Source organism: Lepidochelys kempii, chromosome 10 (genome assembly GCF_965140265.1).
Source record: "Lepidochelys kempii isolate rLepKem1 chromosome 10, rLepKem1.hap2, whole genome shotgun sequence".
NCBI classification, from domain to species: Eukaryota; Metazoa; Chordata; order Testudines; family Cheloniidae; genus Lepidochelys; species Lepidochelys kempii.
Window position 1 is genome coordinate 6,675,245 of NC_133265.1, and position 19,770 is coordinate 6,695,014.

The window sequence follows — 19,770 nt, forward strand, 5'->3', positions numbered from 1 at the left end:
ACACGCTCCCGAGTTCCTGAAGCTGTTTCTCAGGCACTGCACTTCATAGTGCCCCAAGCACTTGACCGCAGAGTGGCCGTCGTTGAGATGCCTCTGCCGTTTAATCATTTTACTACATTCGATTTGAGGTTTGCCAGCCAAAATCCAATTCAGTGAAGAGGTACAGCCAATATGTTTTGGGTCCCTGGGCTCATTTTTCATCACCAAGTGGATAGAACACCTGTTACCACAGCTGTTACAGCGTGACTCCAAAAGACTCATTGAAAGAAGGGAGAGAGGGTATCAAATAAAACCTTGAGCACTACAGTGGAGCCTGCCTTCTTGGGTAACTGGCAGCAGTTTGATATACATTAAAAGCTGTGTTCTCTTGCACTTTATCGACCAAAAAGCTCTAGAAACCGGTATTTCTGATATCTCCCAATACAAATCTTCAATAGGGTTGCCGGGTGTCCAGCTTTCGACCGGAACACCTGGTCAAAAAGGGACCCTGGCGGCTCCTGTCAGCACCACTGACTGGGCTGTTAAAAGTCCGGTTGGCACAGGGCTGGCAAGCTCCCTGCTTGGCTCTATGTGGCTCTCCGGAAACAGCGACATGGTTCTACTGCTCCTAGGCAGAGGAACGACCATGGGGGCTCCGTGCACTGCCTGTGCCCGGCCCCGAGTGCTGGCTCCACAGCTCCCATTGTCCAGGAAGCGTGGCCAATGGGAGCTGTGGGGGTGGTGCCTGCGCGGACGCAACGCGTAGAGCTGCCTGGCCGCGCCTCTGCCTAGGAGCCAAGGGACATGTCACCACTTGCGGGGAGCTGCCAGAGGAAAGAGCTGACTGGATCCGGCACCCCAAAACCCCTCCAGTGCCCCAACCCCTGCCCCAGCCCCCCCCACACCAAACTCCCTCCCAGAGCCCACGCCACGCACCCCCTCCCGTGCCCCAGCCCTAAGCCCCCTCCTGCATCCAACCTCCCTCCCTCCATTGGTAAGTATAACTCTTAGTTAACCGGAATTTTTGACTAACCAGCACCCTCCATGCCCCCAACATGCCGGATAACAAAGCTTTTACTGTATTACCATGCTGGCTGCCAACTTAAGTTCCTTGGATTCCCTGTGAAATAGCACAAGCAATTAGTGCTGGAGACGATCCTCTTCCTGGCATGGCACATGCCTGCCAGGGACTCAGATGAAAGAAATTTTGTTCTGTGCAAATGTTTCATCCACATTCAACACAAGGCAGAAAACAGCAGATTCAGAGCCTGAGCCTGCTGTCACGTCAGTTTTACACTGTTGAATCAGATAGAGTTACTCTTGACTTCCAGTGACTGAAGTGAGAAGAGAATCAGGTGTGTGTAGTTTTCTGTCTCTTTAAACTATCTTCCCTTCAGCACATGTGTAAACCAAGGGAGAGTGAAGTGATGGGGCAAGATGATGGAAACTTTCTATTCCACCAGGTTTGGGGTGATCATGGGTACCAGTGTTGTGAGAACACTAACGGTTATGCTGTTGCTTATAAAATCAAACAACAAAGACCCATGTTTATTTCAGCTCCATTAGAAAAACAAAGGAGGAAAGGATGTACATATCAATGGGAATGTCTACGCTGCAATGTAGGCTCAGGGTTAGTGGACCTCAAGTCAGCGGACTCTGGGTTAGCGAACCCAGGGCTTGAGCATCTACACTGATTGTCAAACCTAGGTTAGGAATTTTCTAACCTGGGCCCGAACCCAGGACTCCAGCACCCACACTGCAATACGCAGACCTGAATCCAACCACCAATATCCCAGATTTCCTTGCGCCCTCCCAAAATGTGGCCACTCTAGCCCTTTGTTCGTGGTGCAGCATGGGAAAACTTGACTGTCCAGAAGACAAAGAAAGTTGGCCCATAGGATTGACAGGCTCCCAAAGCACAAGTCCAGTGGGGCTGCGTCTACACTGCAGAGCAATAGGGTTTGAACCCTGGATCCTGGCTTGACTCAGGGTCAGAACCTTCATCCCTTTGGTGTCCTGAGATCCTGGGTCCAAGCCCTGGGTTAGTGTGATTTGTGTGCAGACAGAAGGCGGGTTAGGCTTGAGCTTGAGTTTGAACCCTGGGTTTACATTGCAGTGTAGACATACCCTATATTCCTTGCACATGCCATACTCCCACTTTAAGGCTACTTATACAATACCAACTAATGTGGAAGAAGTCAGACTGACTCTCTCTCAATGGCTGTCACCAGCACTTTTTACAGAGTCCTTTTATAATCTACCTGCAGATATGCCTATACGCACATTAGGCCTGATTCTGATCTCATTCACACCAGTGTCAATCAAGAGTAACTGTAGGGCCATCAAGGATCTCATTTACCCCATTTCAAATGTGGTGTAACTCTGGAGGAATATCATCTAAGTCCGAATGGAGCTAGTCCAAAGGCTGGTGTGTAACCGAGGACAAAATTTGGCCCTGGCTCTAGTTTACCGCCAGTAAATTCAGAAACAGGTGTATTGGTTGTGCAAAGAAGGCAGGATCAGATCCAGCACAGGGCGTGAAATGTTGAATGAATGTGCGGCTGCATTTTAATTAAATAAATAGCTTGGATGATGCAGCGGCTGTTACTTTGCTCTGAACACTGGCTGCTTAGTGTTAATTAAATCCTCAGCTCCTTTCCTAAGGAATAAGAGATTGAAAACACAAGGATGTAATTGATTCACCATTTAATTTAAGTAACTTTCTTTCGTTCAGTTTGCCACGGTGCCAACAATAATGTGATTTTAATAGTCAGCTTTGGAGTAGATATTGCAAAGAACTGAGGTAAAAAAATAAAACCTCTTTAAAATCAGGAGCATCTCACTTTAAGGGCAACGGAACCAACAGACCAAGGTAGATTTCATGTCCCTGTCTGTAGCTTTGCTGCAGGGCCTTCTCTAAGTTCTGCTTTGCGCTGGCTCTGAACCCGTGCTCCGGCTGTTTCATTGTGTTGTTTTATCAGTTTGAATCATGCTTGATTCCTTTGAAACCTTAGGCCAGTCTCTTGGCCACATGTGTAGCACTTATTACTGTGATGCTAAGCCAGCGAGGAAAGAATTACTGCGAGAACAGTGACCGACTTTGCGAAGTGATAAGTAACAGGCGTCCGCAAGAAGTTTGACATTAACTCTGATCCTAATTGTAACTTATTCTTTTTTCCTCTTCTTTCTCTCCCCGTAGGTTATAACCCTGGAAGGATGGGTTGACATCATGTATTATGTTATGGATGCGCATTCTTTTTACAATTTTATATATTTTATATTGCTTATAATAGTAAGTATGACTCACTGGACACGCGCACTCCCCCGCCCCTCATTGGTAAAGTTGTGTAAGGGCCCTTTCCTGGAGAAGAGCCAGGTGTTGTGATTATGGCCCCATCAGCATGTCATTCGGGCCACGAGGACACTCTGCAAACCCTGGGTGTCATCATAAAGGTGGTTTTACGCTGCGGGTGGGAGATTATGCCACAAAAAGCTTTGTCCTGCCTAGCAACGTATAGGATGCATTGCTGCGGCTTGTCAAACCATATAGGCCCCTCCCCTCCCTCTCTCTTGCTCTCCGAGTCTCGATCTTATAACCTTGACTTCTCCTGGCTGTTGTGTCTTGTTGCCAGGACTGCTAATGAGAATAAGCAGCACACGTCTCTTGCTTCCCACTCCCTAGCCTCCTTGACATTCCAGAAGGCAATCTGTTTGTATTAGAAAGGAACTATTTGTGTAGAACCCCAGATGCCGGATTATTAGCAGAAATGTCTGCAGCAAGATGTCCTGAGACATCTACACAGCAGCTATAGGTATAATTTCCAACACTTACAGAAGTACATGCACTTGCTTTGAGGCTGCTGTGCTCTGGTGGTTAGTGCATAGGGCTGGGAACCAGGAGACCTGGGCTTCCATTCGGGACTCCCTCGAACATTTCTGCGTGTTCATAGCCCATCAGCAAAACCAGAAGGTGACTAATTGGGACCGAGGGTGGCACCCTTCGTTCTTCCCAGAGAGCGCCCAGGCTGAAGTTAAAGACTGGAGATTTTCACTGCACATCAGTAACCCAGTGATTTCTCCAGAGGAGGCATAGAACAATGGCCCAGATTAAAGCCATAGATTTTCTGCTGAGCCCAGCACACAGGCAACAGCACCTTGAGTCTACCTCTTGATGTGAGTCACTTTAAGTCTCGGTGCATTGGTTCTCGGAACAGGAATGCTGGACGTTTCCCTGAGGTTGATCTTTTGCAGCGTGCTAACCAGGGAAGTGAGAGGGAGGGGCAGGGAGAGAAGGGGCAAAGCCAGCATGACACCGTATCCACCAGCATGGCCTTCAGCAAAGCAAAGAGAGGGGGTCAGTTGTGGTCTGTCCTTGTGGAGAACCTCACAATTCCTTATAAGTGCCACTACCCTTGGCTAGCCCTGTCTCCCTCCTCTTAGAGGGATACTATGTTCCCATCAGGCAATGTGACCTGAATAGAAAGCAAGTAGAGCTTTGTTCTTGACCATGAAATGTAAGTCACCGGACTGGAGAAGGGTCTTAGTCTGCATCCTAGCTACTGTCCGAACACAGACGGTAAGTGTTTCGTTCGGACACACGTACATAGAAAGACCAGACATCAAGTGGTGCTTTTATTTACTGATTTCATTTTGGTTAATGACTGATTTCAGCGCACCTGTGGCAGTGTCTCTGGGCACCTGTACGTGTAGATGAATATGCATATACAGCTCCGAGTGGGGGTAGGCCAGTGAGCGGACTCACTGGCTGGAGAAGGGCCAATAAAGATCCCAACTCTGCAGGTTATTTCACAACTCTTGCCTCAGGCCTTGCTTTATTTCGAGAGACAAACCTCTGACTCAGACCGCCTCGACTCAAACTCTGGGTAGCGACTACACAAGGACTTCCCAGCGTCAGCCAGCTGGGAGGAGAGTGGGTGATGCCTACACTGCAGCTGGGGGTGTAATTTCCAGCACAGGTAGCTGTAGGTGCACTAGCTTTGATTGAGTCAGCACACTAAAAATAGCAGTGTAGCCACCGTGGCACAAGCGGCAGGATGGGCTGGACACCTGAGTACATTCCAAGGGGTTTTGGGTGGGATTGTACTGGGGCCGCTAGCCCTTCCCGCTGCCTGCACCACCGCAGCTACACGGTATTTTTAGTGTACTGTCTTGGTCAGAGCTAGCGCAGGTATGTCTACCCAAGCTGGAAATTACAGCTCCAGTGTAGGCGTTCCCTTTGTCTTAGCACCAGCTTCCCCTTTCCTTTTATGACCCTGCGCGGATCAGCTATGTGGTTGGCAGGCATTTATTAACTGCTTCTCTGCTGGAGCACCTTTACTCTTTGTCACGAGGGACTAAACCTGAAAGGACTCTCCAAATGGGGGGTTTGAATCCTGGCTGGTGTCTCAGACATCAGAGTACATCATGCCAATAGGTAAGTTAGTTAAAAGGAAAAGAGGAAATATTGGCAGTTCCAGTACAAGAGAGAGAGTGAAACACAGACTACAGAACTTCCGCTCTGCACGTTGGCCAGCTGCTTGCTAATTAAGTGGCGTACTTCTCGGCAGTCCTTTGGTTAAATTTTGTTTTGCAAGTCCCACAATAACCTATGTCAGTCTAGGGTTTGAGGGCCGGGTGTTTAAAAGTAAAGATCTCCCTCGTTGCCTCTGAAATAGCTTAAAAGAGCTTACCTGCAAATTAATTAATACAGCACTTGGTTCTCCAACAGCAGTCCTGGGTATTCAGCATGATGGTCAAATCCTGATATTAAAATGAGCCCAGCAAATCTTGTGACTCCCCTGGGGCAATTGAGTGTGTTTGGTGGGTGCCTCTTGGTAAAATTGCTGATTCCTCTCTTCTTGGCTTCCCCAGGTGGGCTCTTTCTTCATGATTAACTTGTGCCTGGTTGTGATAGCAACACAGTTTTCTGAAACAAAGCAGCGAGAGAACCAGCTGATGAAGGAGCAGCGTGCCCGCTACCTCTCCAACGACAGCACAATCGCCAGCTTCTCGGAGCCGGGCAGCTGCTACGATGAGCTTCTCAAATATATCTGCCACATCTTCAGGAAGGTAAAGCGGCGGACGTTACGCCTGTACAACAACTGGCAGAGCAAGCGCCGGAAAAAGGTCACCCCCAACAGCGCCCCCAGTGGGCAAAGCCGCAGAAGCAAAAAACGCATCACCTCCATCCACCACCTCATTCACCACCATATTCATCACCACCATCACCATCACTACCACGTCAGCAATGGGAGCCCTCGGGGGCTCCGCTCCAACCCTGAGATCTGTGACCTGGAGCTGAAGGCCATGAAGTCTGGGAGCCAACTGATGCTTCCATCTCCAGCCCCCAACCTGCATAGCCCTCCTCCTCATGTGGATTCAGAGTCTGTCCATAGCATTTACCATGCCGACTGCCACGTCGAAGGACCCCAGGTGAAATGCAAGTCTTCCAATGCCTCTGCAAGTATTAAACTGACCGCTGGGCTCACCACCAACCATGGCAATATGAATTATCCAACCATCTTGCCTTCTCCAGCTAGCAAAGCCAGTTCTGCCCCGGTACCCAAAGGGAAGGAAAGTGGCAGCCCCCCTGTGGCCATGGTTAATAGCCCTGTGAGTGTGAATGCAGCTCCTTTTGAGAAGCTCCATCAACTGATGGGAGAGCATGGTAAGAACAAAGGATTTGACATCCTGCTTGGAATTAGTGGACAAGGGGCGAATGGTCAGATGGGATTTGTAGGAAAGGGTCTTCAAGGGCAAACTAGAGCCCAATTTCATATCTTCATGTGAGCTCCGACCTTTCTTCTAACTGAGGATGGGTGAACCTCACAGGGGTCGGAGTTCAGGTTCAGGGTAGCCAACCACCCAAGAGTTTGCATGCTTGTCTAAAGCACATCAGGACTAGCCCAACTTCTTGGTTCTGCAAAATGGAGGCTGAAGAGAGAGAACAGGCTTTGTATTGGGGCCCTGTTGAAACCCAGAGGAAAATAAAAATCCTGGGGAGAAAAAGTGAAGCCAGCGCGTAGCTGTGGGTGAAGGGTCAGCCTGGTTCTTAGTCCGTCAGAATCAGTTTGACTGTTTCTCATGAAGAGCCACAGTCCTCTCTTAAGCTAGTGGGGAATCCTGGGCAGACTGCAGGGTTTGGGTCAATGAGGTTGCACTAGTGCAGCTGTAAACTTGAAGCCTTTCTCCCCGGTCCCTCTCCCCTCTGATTTCCAGGAGCTTGTCCCTGCAAAATTGGGTTCAGAACAGGATGTACTTTGGGCTCCTATTTTATATTTGTTTGTCTGTTTGTTGCCATATAAAATGCCCCCTTGCCCACACTGAGACCTGCTGCAAGTACAGGAAAGAATCAGGGATTGTTAATCATGGAGGCTGTATTGGGACAAGTGGGGGGAACGGATGAAATCTCCGGAGCAGTGACATGAGGGCAAAGCCATGAAAGGTATGGGGCGCTAACTGGAGAGCAGATAGGTCCACATAGGAGATTTCCTGAACAGTGTAAGCAGAGAAGCCAGGAATAAGGCAAGTTCTGGACTGTACACTTTGTTATGCCCTGCCTTCTGCTTGCTGGCTGGTTTGAAACTGCGTGAATGCGCAGACAGTGAGCCCTCAGCAAGACTGCCCGCCTCTTTCTCACTGCTATGAAACAAACAGCTGGTCGCTTTTCACCCAGAGAACAGTGTTCCCTTGAGTTTCCCTCCTCACTCCCACCCAAAATGAAAACCCACTGCCTGGAATCTGGTCTCCAGTGTGGCAGTGATGAATGAGGATAGAATGGACGAGAGGAAAGGTACTGTAAAGCATCTGGTCCTCCAAATCAGCAGCCTGGCAGGTTCTGCTCCGAGCAGAAGCAGCCAGCCCTGGTGGCTTCGTTTATTTCCGATCTCTGATCTTTTGTCCCTGATGTTGCGAACCCTCGGTCTCGCTCCTTGTCAGCCTCTGATAAACTGATTTATCAAAGTAAACCGCTGCCTTTGGAGTAGTTTCTCTTGCTGTTCTGTGCATATCCTCCTGGGCAGCTGGCTTCCAAGGAAAGCTTGGATGTCAGCCATCTACGCTGCATGAGTTTTGCCCCACGTTCGGGCATGTTTCTCGAGGCTTTGGTTAAAAGGGGAGAGCCCACTCTACATGCTGCACCATTCCATGTGCTCATTCGCAAGTCCAAAAGGGGACAGGAAAATGAATCTCTGTAAATGAAAAGAAAGATGGAAAAAGAAGCTTCTTACAGAGACCCCCAAAACCCGCTCTTGCTTCCACGGTGGACCCCCTGGCAGCAGAACCTGTGGGGTTCTGCTGTGCAGTGGGGAGCGATATGGTTGCCTATGCTCGTACTCAACAGAGGGGTGTGGGAGCAGCAGAGCCACATAAGTTTGGATCCTCTAATCGTCCTCATCTTCCGTTTCTCCCTGCACAGGGGAATGTACAGGGCTGCAAAGCTACTGCAGACTCAGAGCTCTTTTAAATCAGGGAAAGGACAGCATTAATGTTGAACACACACACATCTCATGAACTCTTTCAACATACGTATCCCTAATTGTACGTTGTGTGTGGCCTCATTCAGCATTGCTGACTCTCACGGTTTTATTGTGAGTTTCATAATATTTGTTGCTTTTCTTAAAACCCCAGCTGCTGGAATCATGGGATTATGAGAGACTCTTAGCTTCCTTTTTTTAAAAAAAACAGTGTCTAGCCCTCAAGGTGGCAGAGAAAAGATGGAAAACTTGAACTCTAAAGTCTAAAACTACAAAAAGTACATAAAAAGACCCCACATTATTATTTTTAAAATCTCATAATTTCTAAGTCAGTCTCGTGATCTTTTATGTTTGTGGCTGTCAGTATAGTTTATATTCATCCACGCATGTACACACACAACTATTTATACTAGTGATGTAGCTGTTAAGAGTACTAAGTATGTCTTGTGGGTCTGATTTAAGGTCGTCTGTGAAATATGTTGGGTGACTTTTTCCATGTCGTTGTTTTGAACTGAATGCACAAACGGGTAAAGCTCATGAAATTATTTATATAAATTACATTCACTGGACACTTGCACCCTTTTAAAATGCTCAGGGACAAGAGGGGTTCGTTGTAACGTTCTTCTGTTGCTTATGCAAGGGTTTTATATTCATCAATGGCATGGCCTTAACTCTATAAGTTAACGAAGGCTAGAGTGTGAGAATCTGTATTTCCTTTGAGATAAAAGCCCACGCTCCTGGAAGTTGAAAGCAAAGAAATGGTTCCAAGGCCGTTGCTTGAAACTCACAGTCCAAGCCAGAGGTTGGTCCTGCTGATGTGCACAAAGAGCCCCGTTCTCTGTGCTTTTATGGGAGATAAGGCAGTGCCGGATTCACCTTTCACTTAACACCCACGTGAATTCAGGGGAACACCAGTGACGTCACTGGATTTTAATTTGGCTCAGCATTCTTCGAAGACCTTGCTATTAATAATGCCATTAATAATAATACCCTGTGTGTATAGAGGCCCTTTCAACCCTAAGGATACCAAAGTGCTTTATATACTCTACCAGAATCGTATCATCACTCGCTGAAGTGCAGCCCCCTACAGGGTGGAACACGGCCGCTGCTTGTCAGTGAACTGCAATGCTGCAGAACAGTTGACAATAGGAAGTAAAGAAGATGGTTATCAGGCATCTCTTGGTCACTTGCAAGGGGGATGTTTCTAGGGGGAAGGAAAGTCGAGTGGAATTCCTGGTGGAAATCCCTGTGACTCAAAGCCACCCAGATGAGCACATATCTACTCTTGCCTCCTCAGCTTCCAAATCTGATTTCCAGCTTGACCAGTCTAATGTCCGATCCCTATCCCATTGGTAGGGTGGCCACTCATGCAGCCCCAGAACACCGGACATTTTCGTACTTCCAGGAATAGTGTCAGCCTCCCCCCAGCATGACCCCACCTCTACCAGCGTGAGGTCACGCCACATGAGGGCTCCATTTTGAAGAGCAAGCTACCTCATCCCTCACATGCATGGCATCCTCCAGCCGTGACACTGGACAAACCATTTAAAAACGGGATTGTCTGGCTTAAAATTGTCTGAATGGCTTGCCTTACCCCGTGGCCAGACAGCTTGAAGGTAGGGTTGCCAGGTGTCTGGTTTTCGACTGGAACACCTGGTCAAAAGGGGATCCTGATGGCTCCGGTCAGCACCACAAAAGTCCATCAAAAGTCCGGTTGGCGGCGCAACAGGGCTTAGGCAGGCTCTCCCTACCGGGCTCCGCACGGCTCCTCAGAAGCAGCGAGATGTCCCTTGGCTCTGAGGCAGAGGCATGGCCCCTGCCCTGAGTGCCAGCTCCGCAGCTCCTATTGGCCGGGAACTGCAGCCCGTGGGAGCTGCGGAGGTGGTGCTTGCAGGCGAAGGCAGCGTGCACCACACAGAGCCGCCTGGCTGCACCTCACCGCCGAGAAACATGTTGCCACTTCCAGGGAGCCACCTGAGGTAAGCGCTGCCCAGAGCCCGCACCCCTCACCGCCTCCCCAGCCCTCTGGTCCAGCCCTGAGTCCCCTCCTGCACCCAAACTTCCTCCCGGAGCTCGCACCCCTCACTCCCTCCCGCACCCCAACTCCCTGCTCCAGCCCTGAGTCCTCTCCCTCACCCAAACTTCCACCCAGAGCCTGCAGCCTGAACTCCCTCCTGTGCCTCAACCCTCTGCCCCAGCTCGGAAACCCCTTCCCGCACTCCAAACCCCTCAGCCCCAGCTCGGAGAAAATGAGCAAGTAAGTGAAGGGTGGGAGAGAGTGAACAATGGGGGGGTGATGGAATGAGTGGGGGTGGGGCCTTGGGGCAGGGGCAGAGTCTTGGGGAAGGGGCACAAAAGGGGGCGGGACTAGGGAATTTGGTTTTGTGCAATTAGAAAGTTAGCAACCCTACTTGAAGGTGGCGGCAGACAGCAGTTGTGTGGGGTTGGGGAGGCCTTGAAATGGGAAGAAAGGGAGGTGACTCCCTTCGACACCATCACCCCAAGAAATATTTGCAGGGACACTAAAACAGCTGGAGAGGCACGTTAAGAAGGAGGGAAAGGAGTATTTAAATTGATCCAATTAAGCAAGAAGTTCCCTCTACTTGCAACTGCTGGTGACTAATAATTCCACCACGGCTGGTCCTTGCTTCAAAAAACAGAGCGTGACGCTACGCCGAGGTGTCTCACAGCTGCTGAGAAGTGGCTCCAGCCGGTGCTCAGCGATGGACCTGTGCTAGATCCCTCCCCATGCTGGAGGGATTAGACACTGAAGCCGGTTGGGGAGCTCCATCTGGCATTCCTGGCTTCCATCTCAATCGGAATAGTCAAAAGGGCTGCCTCACTTATCTCCCTGCACCTTCCCAGGTGGGAAGAAGGAACAGAGTGGAATCCAATCCTGGCAAGCCATGTGCTAAACAGAAACACTTGAAAGATAGTTGGGTGCATTAGCAAGGCATTAAGGGCCGGGGAGCTCACAGTCCTGTCTGAGAAGGGGCCTGGTGTAATCGAGAAGGGATGTGATTGGGGGAGCGTATTCTCCTTTTTTGTGCTGTGGAATTGAGCAAAATGAAGTACAGTCTGTTCCTAAGAGTGCGTGTACCCTGCAATGCTGTGAGGTTATTTGAGCAGGCAGCCAAGGAGACTCTGGTGCTCTGAAGACATCTGCGGAGCCAGTGTTTTTTGTATCATTGTTAACACTTTGATAGCATTTAGGAGGCACGAGCCATGTGCTCTAACATGCGTAGTGCCGAAGCAGCTGCGTGGTCATTTCTCCTCGGATCTGCTTCTGCATTTCTAAATCACTGTGTAAATTAGCAAAGAGAGGGGCTGACATGGCCTAGCGTGTGGAGTCAGGGGGAGAGGGAAAATACCTCTGACCTCTTGGGATCTTTGGCATGATTACCAGAAATCTCCAGAGAGCCCATTCTCCTGAGGTGATCAGCCCAGTTTTGCGGGCCTGTGATTTCTGGGTAAGGTTCAGTGAAGCAGCCAGTCTTTCAATTTCTCATCGTAACCCAACTTTCAGACCTTGTGAGTGAAGTGATGGCTTTTTCTGTCACCTTCTGGAGTATTAGACAGCAGGGGTCTAAATCATGACGTGTTGTGTTTTAGGCCCACAGCCATTATTATCTGATGGCTCTTGGGTGGCCTCCCTGAAATGAGTTGGTGGGTTGCAGTCTTTTTCTCAGTGGAGAGGGCCAAGCTCTTCAAACATGACGAGTTGACTTTGGTGCCCAACTTGAGGGACCTCACAAGGGACTTTAAGAAAGGGCCTTTGAAGATCAGGCTCCTTTATGGTATCTCCCGGCAGGCACCCAAAATCACTCATCCGCATCCCCAGAACCGGCTGTTAGCCCCTTTCTTGGCAGATTCAGCACACAGGCCACTGTCTGAGCATGCTCAGGAGCTGAACTACCCTCTTCCCTCCAAGCTGATCCCTTCCCACCAAGCACGTTATGTAGGAGGGGAGCGTGACCGTGCTGTTGCCTGCCCTGTATTTATCTGACTCTCGCACATGAGTCTGGTTCAGGTTCCGTTCGGGTGAAGGTTCAGGTCAATTCATCTCCAGTGGCTCATTGTGTTGGTCTGTAAAGACCTCCTGGTTAGGCACATCCTCTCCATGCTGGGTAGGCAGCACCACCACCGTGTCCAGCTTCTGGGAGGGCTGCCCCATTTTCTCCCCACACCAGCAAACACTGTTACAGATTGGATTAAAAAATCCAGCCCTTGCACGCCCGTTCGAAATAGCCACAACTCCCGCTGTGCCATGACTGCAAGAAATTCAAATGAACCTTTCAAAAAATGCTTGAAAGGAAAGGAGGGGTGAGGAGACATCAAAGCAGCCACTGCTGAGATGTTTAATTGGTAGCCGTCCTTGTTCCCCCCCATGCCTCTCCCCTCCTCTCCTTAACTTGGCTTGTTATGGGAATTGAAGGGTCCTCTAAATCTGGCATAATTTTCAGGCAGCACTAGGATTGCCATTAATGATAGATCATTGGGTTTAATAAAAGTGAATGGAAAGTGTGCGGTATGCCACTCACCTGCAGCAGAGTGCAAAGAGATCACCATGTGCTGGGGGAGAACTGCCCTATCTAGAGCTAGAGAGCTGAAGCAAGGAAGCTAAGGGGTACTTGTGGAACTTGAAGGAGGGGAGACAGGGATAAAAGGGGAGACTATGGAAAAAGTTGGACCAAATTAGAGGCCGTTATAGATTTGAAGGCCAGCAGGGACCATTATGAGCACCCAGTCTGACTTCCTGAATGGCACGGGCCGAAGAACCTCCCCCAGGGAGCCTAGCATCAAGCCCGTGATGTCTGGTGGAGCTAGAGCAGATCCATCTTGTTTGTTATAAGATGACATGTCCATGGAAAACAGGAGATTGTGGGAGTAAGGTGGGAGTTAATTCCGCTGCTGACCCTGTGCGTGTCCCTTGATTGCAGGTCTGTGTAGGACTTCCAGCAGGCTGTCGGGTTTGAACATGCCGTGCCCTCTGCCCAGCCCCCAGCCCAGCACCCTGACTTGCGAACTCCAGAACTGCCCCTACTGTGCTAACATCCTGGAGGATCCCGAGTTTGAGTTCAGTGAGTCCGACAGCTACGACTCTGACAACAACGGCGTCTACGAATTCACGCAGGACCTGAGGCACGGAGACCAAAGAGATCAGATCCAGCAGCAGAGGAATAAGAAGAGGAAGAAGAAGAAACCAAAGGAGAGGAATAAAGTCACTAGACTTTGGGTGGCTTTTGGCAACAAGCTGAAAAGGATTGTGGAGAGCAAGTATTTCAACCGGGGGATTATGATCGCCATTCTGATCAACACGCTGAGCATGGGAATTGAGTATCACGAGCAGGTGAGTAAACTCGCCCCAATGACTGTTGCTTTCCTTTTCTTTTTGTTGGGCTGCGTGTGCTGCTTTGCATAGAAAGGAAACTAAGTCACGCAACTGGGATTTTGAGTTTTACAGTCTGAGCGTCAACAGCTGATGTGATCTAGATCAAGCGCCCGCTTACAGCAAGTGGCAACGGGAATGGTTTCTGAATAGTGAATACATGCAAGGGAATTGTCAACTGCTCACAGCTGAGAACAGAAAATAAGGGCAGGGGTCCGAGCCTTCAAACCATGGGCGGTGGGTATCAAAGGCCAGGGGAGGCTAAGCCTCCCCTAGCCCAGGCCGTGGCCCTGCCCATGTTCCGCCCAAAGCCCCACCTCTCTACCCTGAAGCCAGTGAAGGCTCAGTTCCAGCCGGCGGCCTGGAGCTTGAGCCCGCCAGGGGCTGGGGCTGCCCTGCAGCTCAGGCCAGCCCAGGGGTTGGGCCAGAGGGTCGGGCTGGTGCTGGGGCCAGCGGCTCGGTCTGGAACTCAGTGGCGGGGGGGTACTGGGATCCTCCAGCAGTACGGGCTGGGGGGATTGGGCTCCTCCGGCTGCAGGGCCGGTGGGGTTAGCCTCCCTGAAGTGGGGATTAACCCACCACCCATGCTGCAAACCATTATGCAGGAGCTTAACCGTTGGCAAGTATGTACATATGTGTAATGGGTTTGCAGGATCGGGGTCTGTATTCATGGAATAAATTATCCTGGTCCTCAAATGCATGAATTATTCCACTGCAAAGTTTCACCTATCCCTGGCTGAGATGGTATGCTGTGAAAGACCATCTGCATTTGAACATGACTCTGGGTTTTTCTAGTGGATGGTAGAATCTGGGAGACATTCATTTTGTAACATGAATCATCAGTGCACAAGTTTGCTTCTGTGCATTGAAATAAAAAATAAAACTCTGAAGCCCACTGTTATGCCAGGCCAAAACCAAACAAGCCAGCTTCTACTTTGCCCGTTGGGGGAGGACTCTTTGTTCAACCCCAAGTGTTGAATTTGATCTCCTAGGGAACAAGGTGATGCCTTTTAAATGTTTGGAAGCAGGAAGAAAATTCATTGTGTTCACCCTAATCCTGGGAACAGCATGATTTCAAGAAACAGCATTTGCCACCAAGGGTGGTGTGTCCTCATTGTAGTTTGGCTGGAGCTGAAGAACAGTGAGATGAGAGGTTTCAGAGTAGTAGCCGTGTTAGTCTGTATTCGCAGAAAGAAAAGGAGTACTTGTGGCACCTTTAGTCTCTAAGGTGGCACAAGTACTCCTTTTCTTTGAGAGAGGTGAGTCATCTAAAGATCCTTCAGTCAGGTCATTGTGTGGGAAGCTGCTCTTTTCTGAGTTTTCTTGGAAAAACTGGTTAACCAGCTATTTTATAAATGACGTGCTCTGAATTTTCTTGGCAAGGTGCAGAAAACGCCACCCTGTGATTTGGAGAGGAATTTTTAGTGCTGATTTTCTAAGTGGCAAATTATTCACAGTGTTCTGTCGAAAGCTCTCCCATATCGCATGCTGCAGAACCGTGAATGTATTCTGCACCCCAAGGTTATTAACTGGTTATCACCCCAAGGTTATTAAATTATCCCTGTCCCCACTAAAATCTGCTCACTCAGAAATGACTAGGAGAGGCAGTACAGGGTAGGGGTGGAGCTTTGCCATGGGGGCACTTATGTGTCTCTTCTCTCAAGATCAATTCTTAACTAGAACAACCTGAGTAGCAACCCTATAATAATAAACCAATTCATGTCTGCAACAGAGGAAGGCCAAAAAAAAAAAAAGGCAAAGAAGCGAATGTCCAGGGCAGATTTTTGTCTGATGAATTGTTCAACAGCAAGTTTTAAAATTAGGAAATACACCTAGACAGTCTCCTTTTAATAGAGCCATTTATTCACTGGGAAGGCTGTGTTGCTGTGCGGGATACTTTGTCAGGCAGATAAAACTTAGTCAGTCCTTAGATACTCTGGTGATGGGTGCTAGGGGATAACCTAAGTTAGACAGGCTTTGGTGAGCAAGCACAGGGTTTCTGTGGAGTCTGTACCCCATTGATGATAAAAGGTAGATTGTGATAATTATGTCCTTGTTCCTAAGAAAGTAAAATTCTGTGGGTTTATATTGGATTCCAGATTTGCTTAAACTGTCTTAAAGCCAATGGTAATAAAAGATTTTAAAGTTTTTGGCTAAAGATCTTCAAACTCCAGCCAGTTTTGCTCCTAGCCACTGGCCAACTTGGGTGCAATAAAAAGGAAGAATTTTGAAGGAAAACCCTGCAAACGTTCCTGCACATGCCTGACGGTGAAAAGCCTAATGTCTCTGGTGCACTGCAAGGATGACAGATGGCTGAGCTGTCAGACCAGGCTTTGAAGCACCTCACCTAGGCAGTCTGATATCAACAGGATAGGCCCTGGGGCCTTGCCTGGGGCCAGTACATGATGCTAAAGCAATAGGAAACAAAGTCAGACTCCTAGACTATCTGGCATGAAAGCTTTGGGCTTTTGTTAGCAAAGCCTGGATGATTTCAGAACCCAAGCCCTGTGAAAATTGGCTGTAGGATTCAAGACCAGAGAGGTGTGTTGGTGCAGAGACAAAGAACAGTTGCCTTAGTGGAACTGACCATGGCTTTGGGGCGGGAGGAGAGCTGGGAATGGATTGTTCTGGCTACCCCTGTCCCCGCTGCCGTGAAAAATCCATTCAATCCCAACTTGCTGGATCGCTGCGTGAAAGGTGCTGGCCTGATGGCCCTGAGTGGCACAACAGCTATGGCATTGGTGGCAGCAGCCGCAATGTGAGGTTTCCCCAGGTTGCTGATGGCCCTCCGCCGTAGCCTGAAGATACCAAGACTGTTATCGCATCCCCACTAGAGCACAGGGAGGGAGGACAGTCTGCCTGTGAAACTGTTCTACGGAATCTGCTGCCAAGCGTCCCCTCTGCTGGGGAGTTCTGGAACACAGTGGCATTCACAGGGGGCCAGGGCTCCTAGCCCTGGGGATCCAGGAGGAAGGGGGGTACAGTTATAGGGCAGCAGGAGCAGTCTGCATGGATAGCTCCTGCCTATGCTCTGCTCTGCCGACTTCCCTACAGATTACACGGTTGCGGCTGGGCCCGACTGCCGCTGCACAGAAGCATTCGCCGCAGAAGAGGCTTGGGAGAGCAACTGTGGCTTTGAACAGTTGTCACTCCCTGTTAGATCACTGCATGGGAACCCAAAGTGTCTCCAAGGGACAGGGATATAGAGCCCAGCCGCTCCCAGCCCTGAAACTCAACAGAGCCCTTTCCACGCAGAGCACAAGATGGAAGGGATTGTGCTTGGGGGAACGGGGAGCGCTAGAGACACCAAATTCCCAGACACCATCCCTTCAGCACAGACAGAGAGATCCACATACCGAGGGATGCTCCAGGCCTAAGGGAAAGGCCTAAGGCCTTAAGGCCTAAGTGGCTTACATGTTCAGGATGGACTCCTGGAAAGAAACCCCCAGGTGTTGCCCGCAGGTGCACAGACAAGGTGACAAAAAACCCATCTGTGAACATGCAGCAAGGCTCCAGGATCACCTCCAAGAACCCTATTTGAAGGTCTTTTCCCTCACCATGAAGGCCAGCACCTCTAGCGGAACCATCCTGTCTGAAGCACTTTTCAGTCAATGGTCTTGAATCCTGGATTTTGCGTTCTCGGAATTCCTTCATGTGGACAGAGCTCTGACCGGCTCAGCTTCTAAGACCGCTTCAGCGCACGACTGCTTTGTTGAGACAGCAGCCTATGTTAACCAGGTGTGCTAGTGGGTTCTGCGACACTCAGTGACACTCATCCACCAGGAACTGCTCTGAAACTAGCTTCATTGAACAGCTGTTGCCTTGACCTGGCTGGAGTTCAGGCAGTGACCATCTCTAAGTCCCATTGCTCATGCCACAAACCATCCATTCCCTTCACTGGTCTCTGTTTTTAACATCATTAAAGAGCTTGTTAGCTTTCATTTCCTGGCATTTCGGTTCTGTGAAAACGATCAGAGGCTTTGCAGAGGGATCAACAGGCGGTCTCTGTTTTTATTGCACAATTATTCAAAGCCAAAGAATCAAGTCCTTTCGTTTGTATGTACTGAAGAACATATGGCATGCAAGATAAAACAATAACAGTCCTTTGCACTTCTATAGTTCCTTTCATCCAACGACTTCAGAGCACTCTGCAAACAGCTAAAGTCTCACAACAGCCCCTGGAAGTTAACAACTATTACTGTGCCGATTTTACAGATGTGGAAATGGAGGCATGGCGAGGTTGTGATCTGCAGGGCTGGGAACAGAACCCAGGAGTCCTGACCCCCCATTCTAATTACTATACGAATGCCTCAAGTGCCACGACCGTCCTGAGTGGTGACTGGACAGGACAAGAATTTGACTGGTTCTCTTGCTTTGTGTCTCAACCCTAACTGTACATCACATCCATGAGGGATGAGCCTGGACAAAAAACCCACATCCAAATGGCCCCCATCGCATACACTCCTCACCAGTGTTAACATGGCTGTTTTGCTATAGGTATCGGAACTAGCCTAGTCAATGTACTACAGCCAGTGTCAACGTCTTCTAGCACCAGAATTCCACCTTTCAGCTGGAATAGCCCTCGCTTAACAGACCCACTCTTTTTGAAAACCATGTCAGATTTAATGGCAGGATGGCCTCTTTAAGAAAGACATTGTTGGCCTTGAAGAGTGTTAGAACTGGACCTATTTGAGAGCCAAATAATAGAAACCAGCACGCAACAGATAATTGGCAGAGTGTTTCTCTGGAACTTTAGTCATTATTTTGAATCCGATACTATGGCATAGCACATTCTTGGGACTGGCTGACCCAGTTCTGTCTCTGCCTGTCTAAAAACATGTGAATACTAATGAGGAAGTTACAGGATACTGCTAGTTAGTGGCAACATGACTTGTATTTTACAGGTTAATTGGCTGCTTTGGATTTTATTCTTTTTTATTTATTTATTCTTCTGCCACTGCCCTGAATAGGGACTCTGCCGGGTAGGGAAAGCAAGCACAGAGAAGTTGGCAATCCTTATATTATTATGATTACCAGTGTTTTCAATAAGATGGATGCTTTGACTTGTATATTCTTCATGACAGACAACTCTTTGGTATACCCGAGTGCGTGCCTTTTTAAGCTGAGCTGCACGTGCTGCTTCGAAAGCAACAAAGTACCCATGTAGTTTGCACAACCCCTTCCCCATGTCATTTTTGGGGGACGACGAAGGGATGCACAGAACAAGTATGGCAGGTTCCAGGGTCTGTCTTTTAAAGTGCGTCTCTGCTCTGGAAAGTGACTGTGGAACTGTGAACACCCTCGTACTCCATAGATATTCTCCCCGTGAGGACCCAGAGTCCTGTTTCTGCTGACTTGAGTGGCCAATACAAGTGATTACTCCGTTTTACTGCAGCTATTCCTGCAGGGCCAGCAGACCAACGGGAGAGTGAGCTGGACTCTATTCCTTCTCTTGGACCGTCACCACAATTGTGAATGAGATTCCTATTTCAGGGGCAAGCTCTGTCCTCAGTTACACCTCTAAATCCCCAATGAAAACAGCCTGCTGTTGTGGTCCATGAGAAGGAATAGGCTCATTCATCCATTCAGCCCCACTGAGTTACTCACCATAGAAAACTGAGCGCAGAATTTGCCTCCAGGACCTTTTATTGCTGCTGATGACAAGTGGGCAGGAGAAAACCCTACAAGATATCTGAAAAAAATCTTTCAAAGACCCAAGGTGAGTTTGCAGGGGTGACAATGCTAAACTGAGCCTATCTGATGTGGAACCATCACATCAAATGGCACCTAGGGATGCTGTTTTATAGTCACTTTTCAGAGCCGAACTGCAAATTAATACTTGTTCCAAGCTTTTGCGCTTCCTCATGATCCTTTCAGTTGGCTTTATGAATTCTTGCTCTCTTGGTGTGCTTCATTCAGAGAAGCTTG

At 49.0% G+C, this 19,770-nt stretch overlaps 1 protein-coding gene across 4 annotated transcripts in view; it reads left to right on the forward strand.

Annotated features, from left to right (window-relative positions):
• Positions 1-19,770, forward strand: part of CACNA1H (calcium voltage-gated channel subunit alpha1 H) — a 478,577-nt gene that overhangs the window by 337,013 nt on the left and 121,794 nt on the right. For all 4 annotated transcript variants that reach the window (XM_073361774.1, XM_073361777.1, XM_073361776.1 and 1 more), the window contains 3 exons: positions 3,179-3,271; positions 5,851-6,646; positions 13,394-13,803. In XM_073361774.1, coding sequence (XP_073217875.1) covers positions 3,179-3,271; positions 5,851-6,646; positions 13,394-13,803 — 1,299 coding nt within the window. The remainder of the gene's footprint in view (positions 1-3,178; positions 3,272-5,850; positions 6,647-13,393; positions 13,804-19,770) is intronic.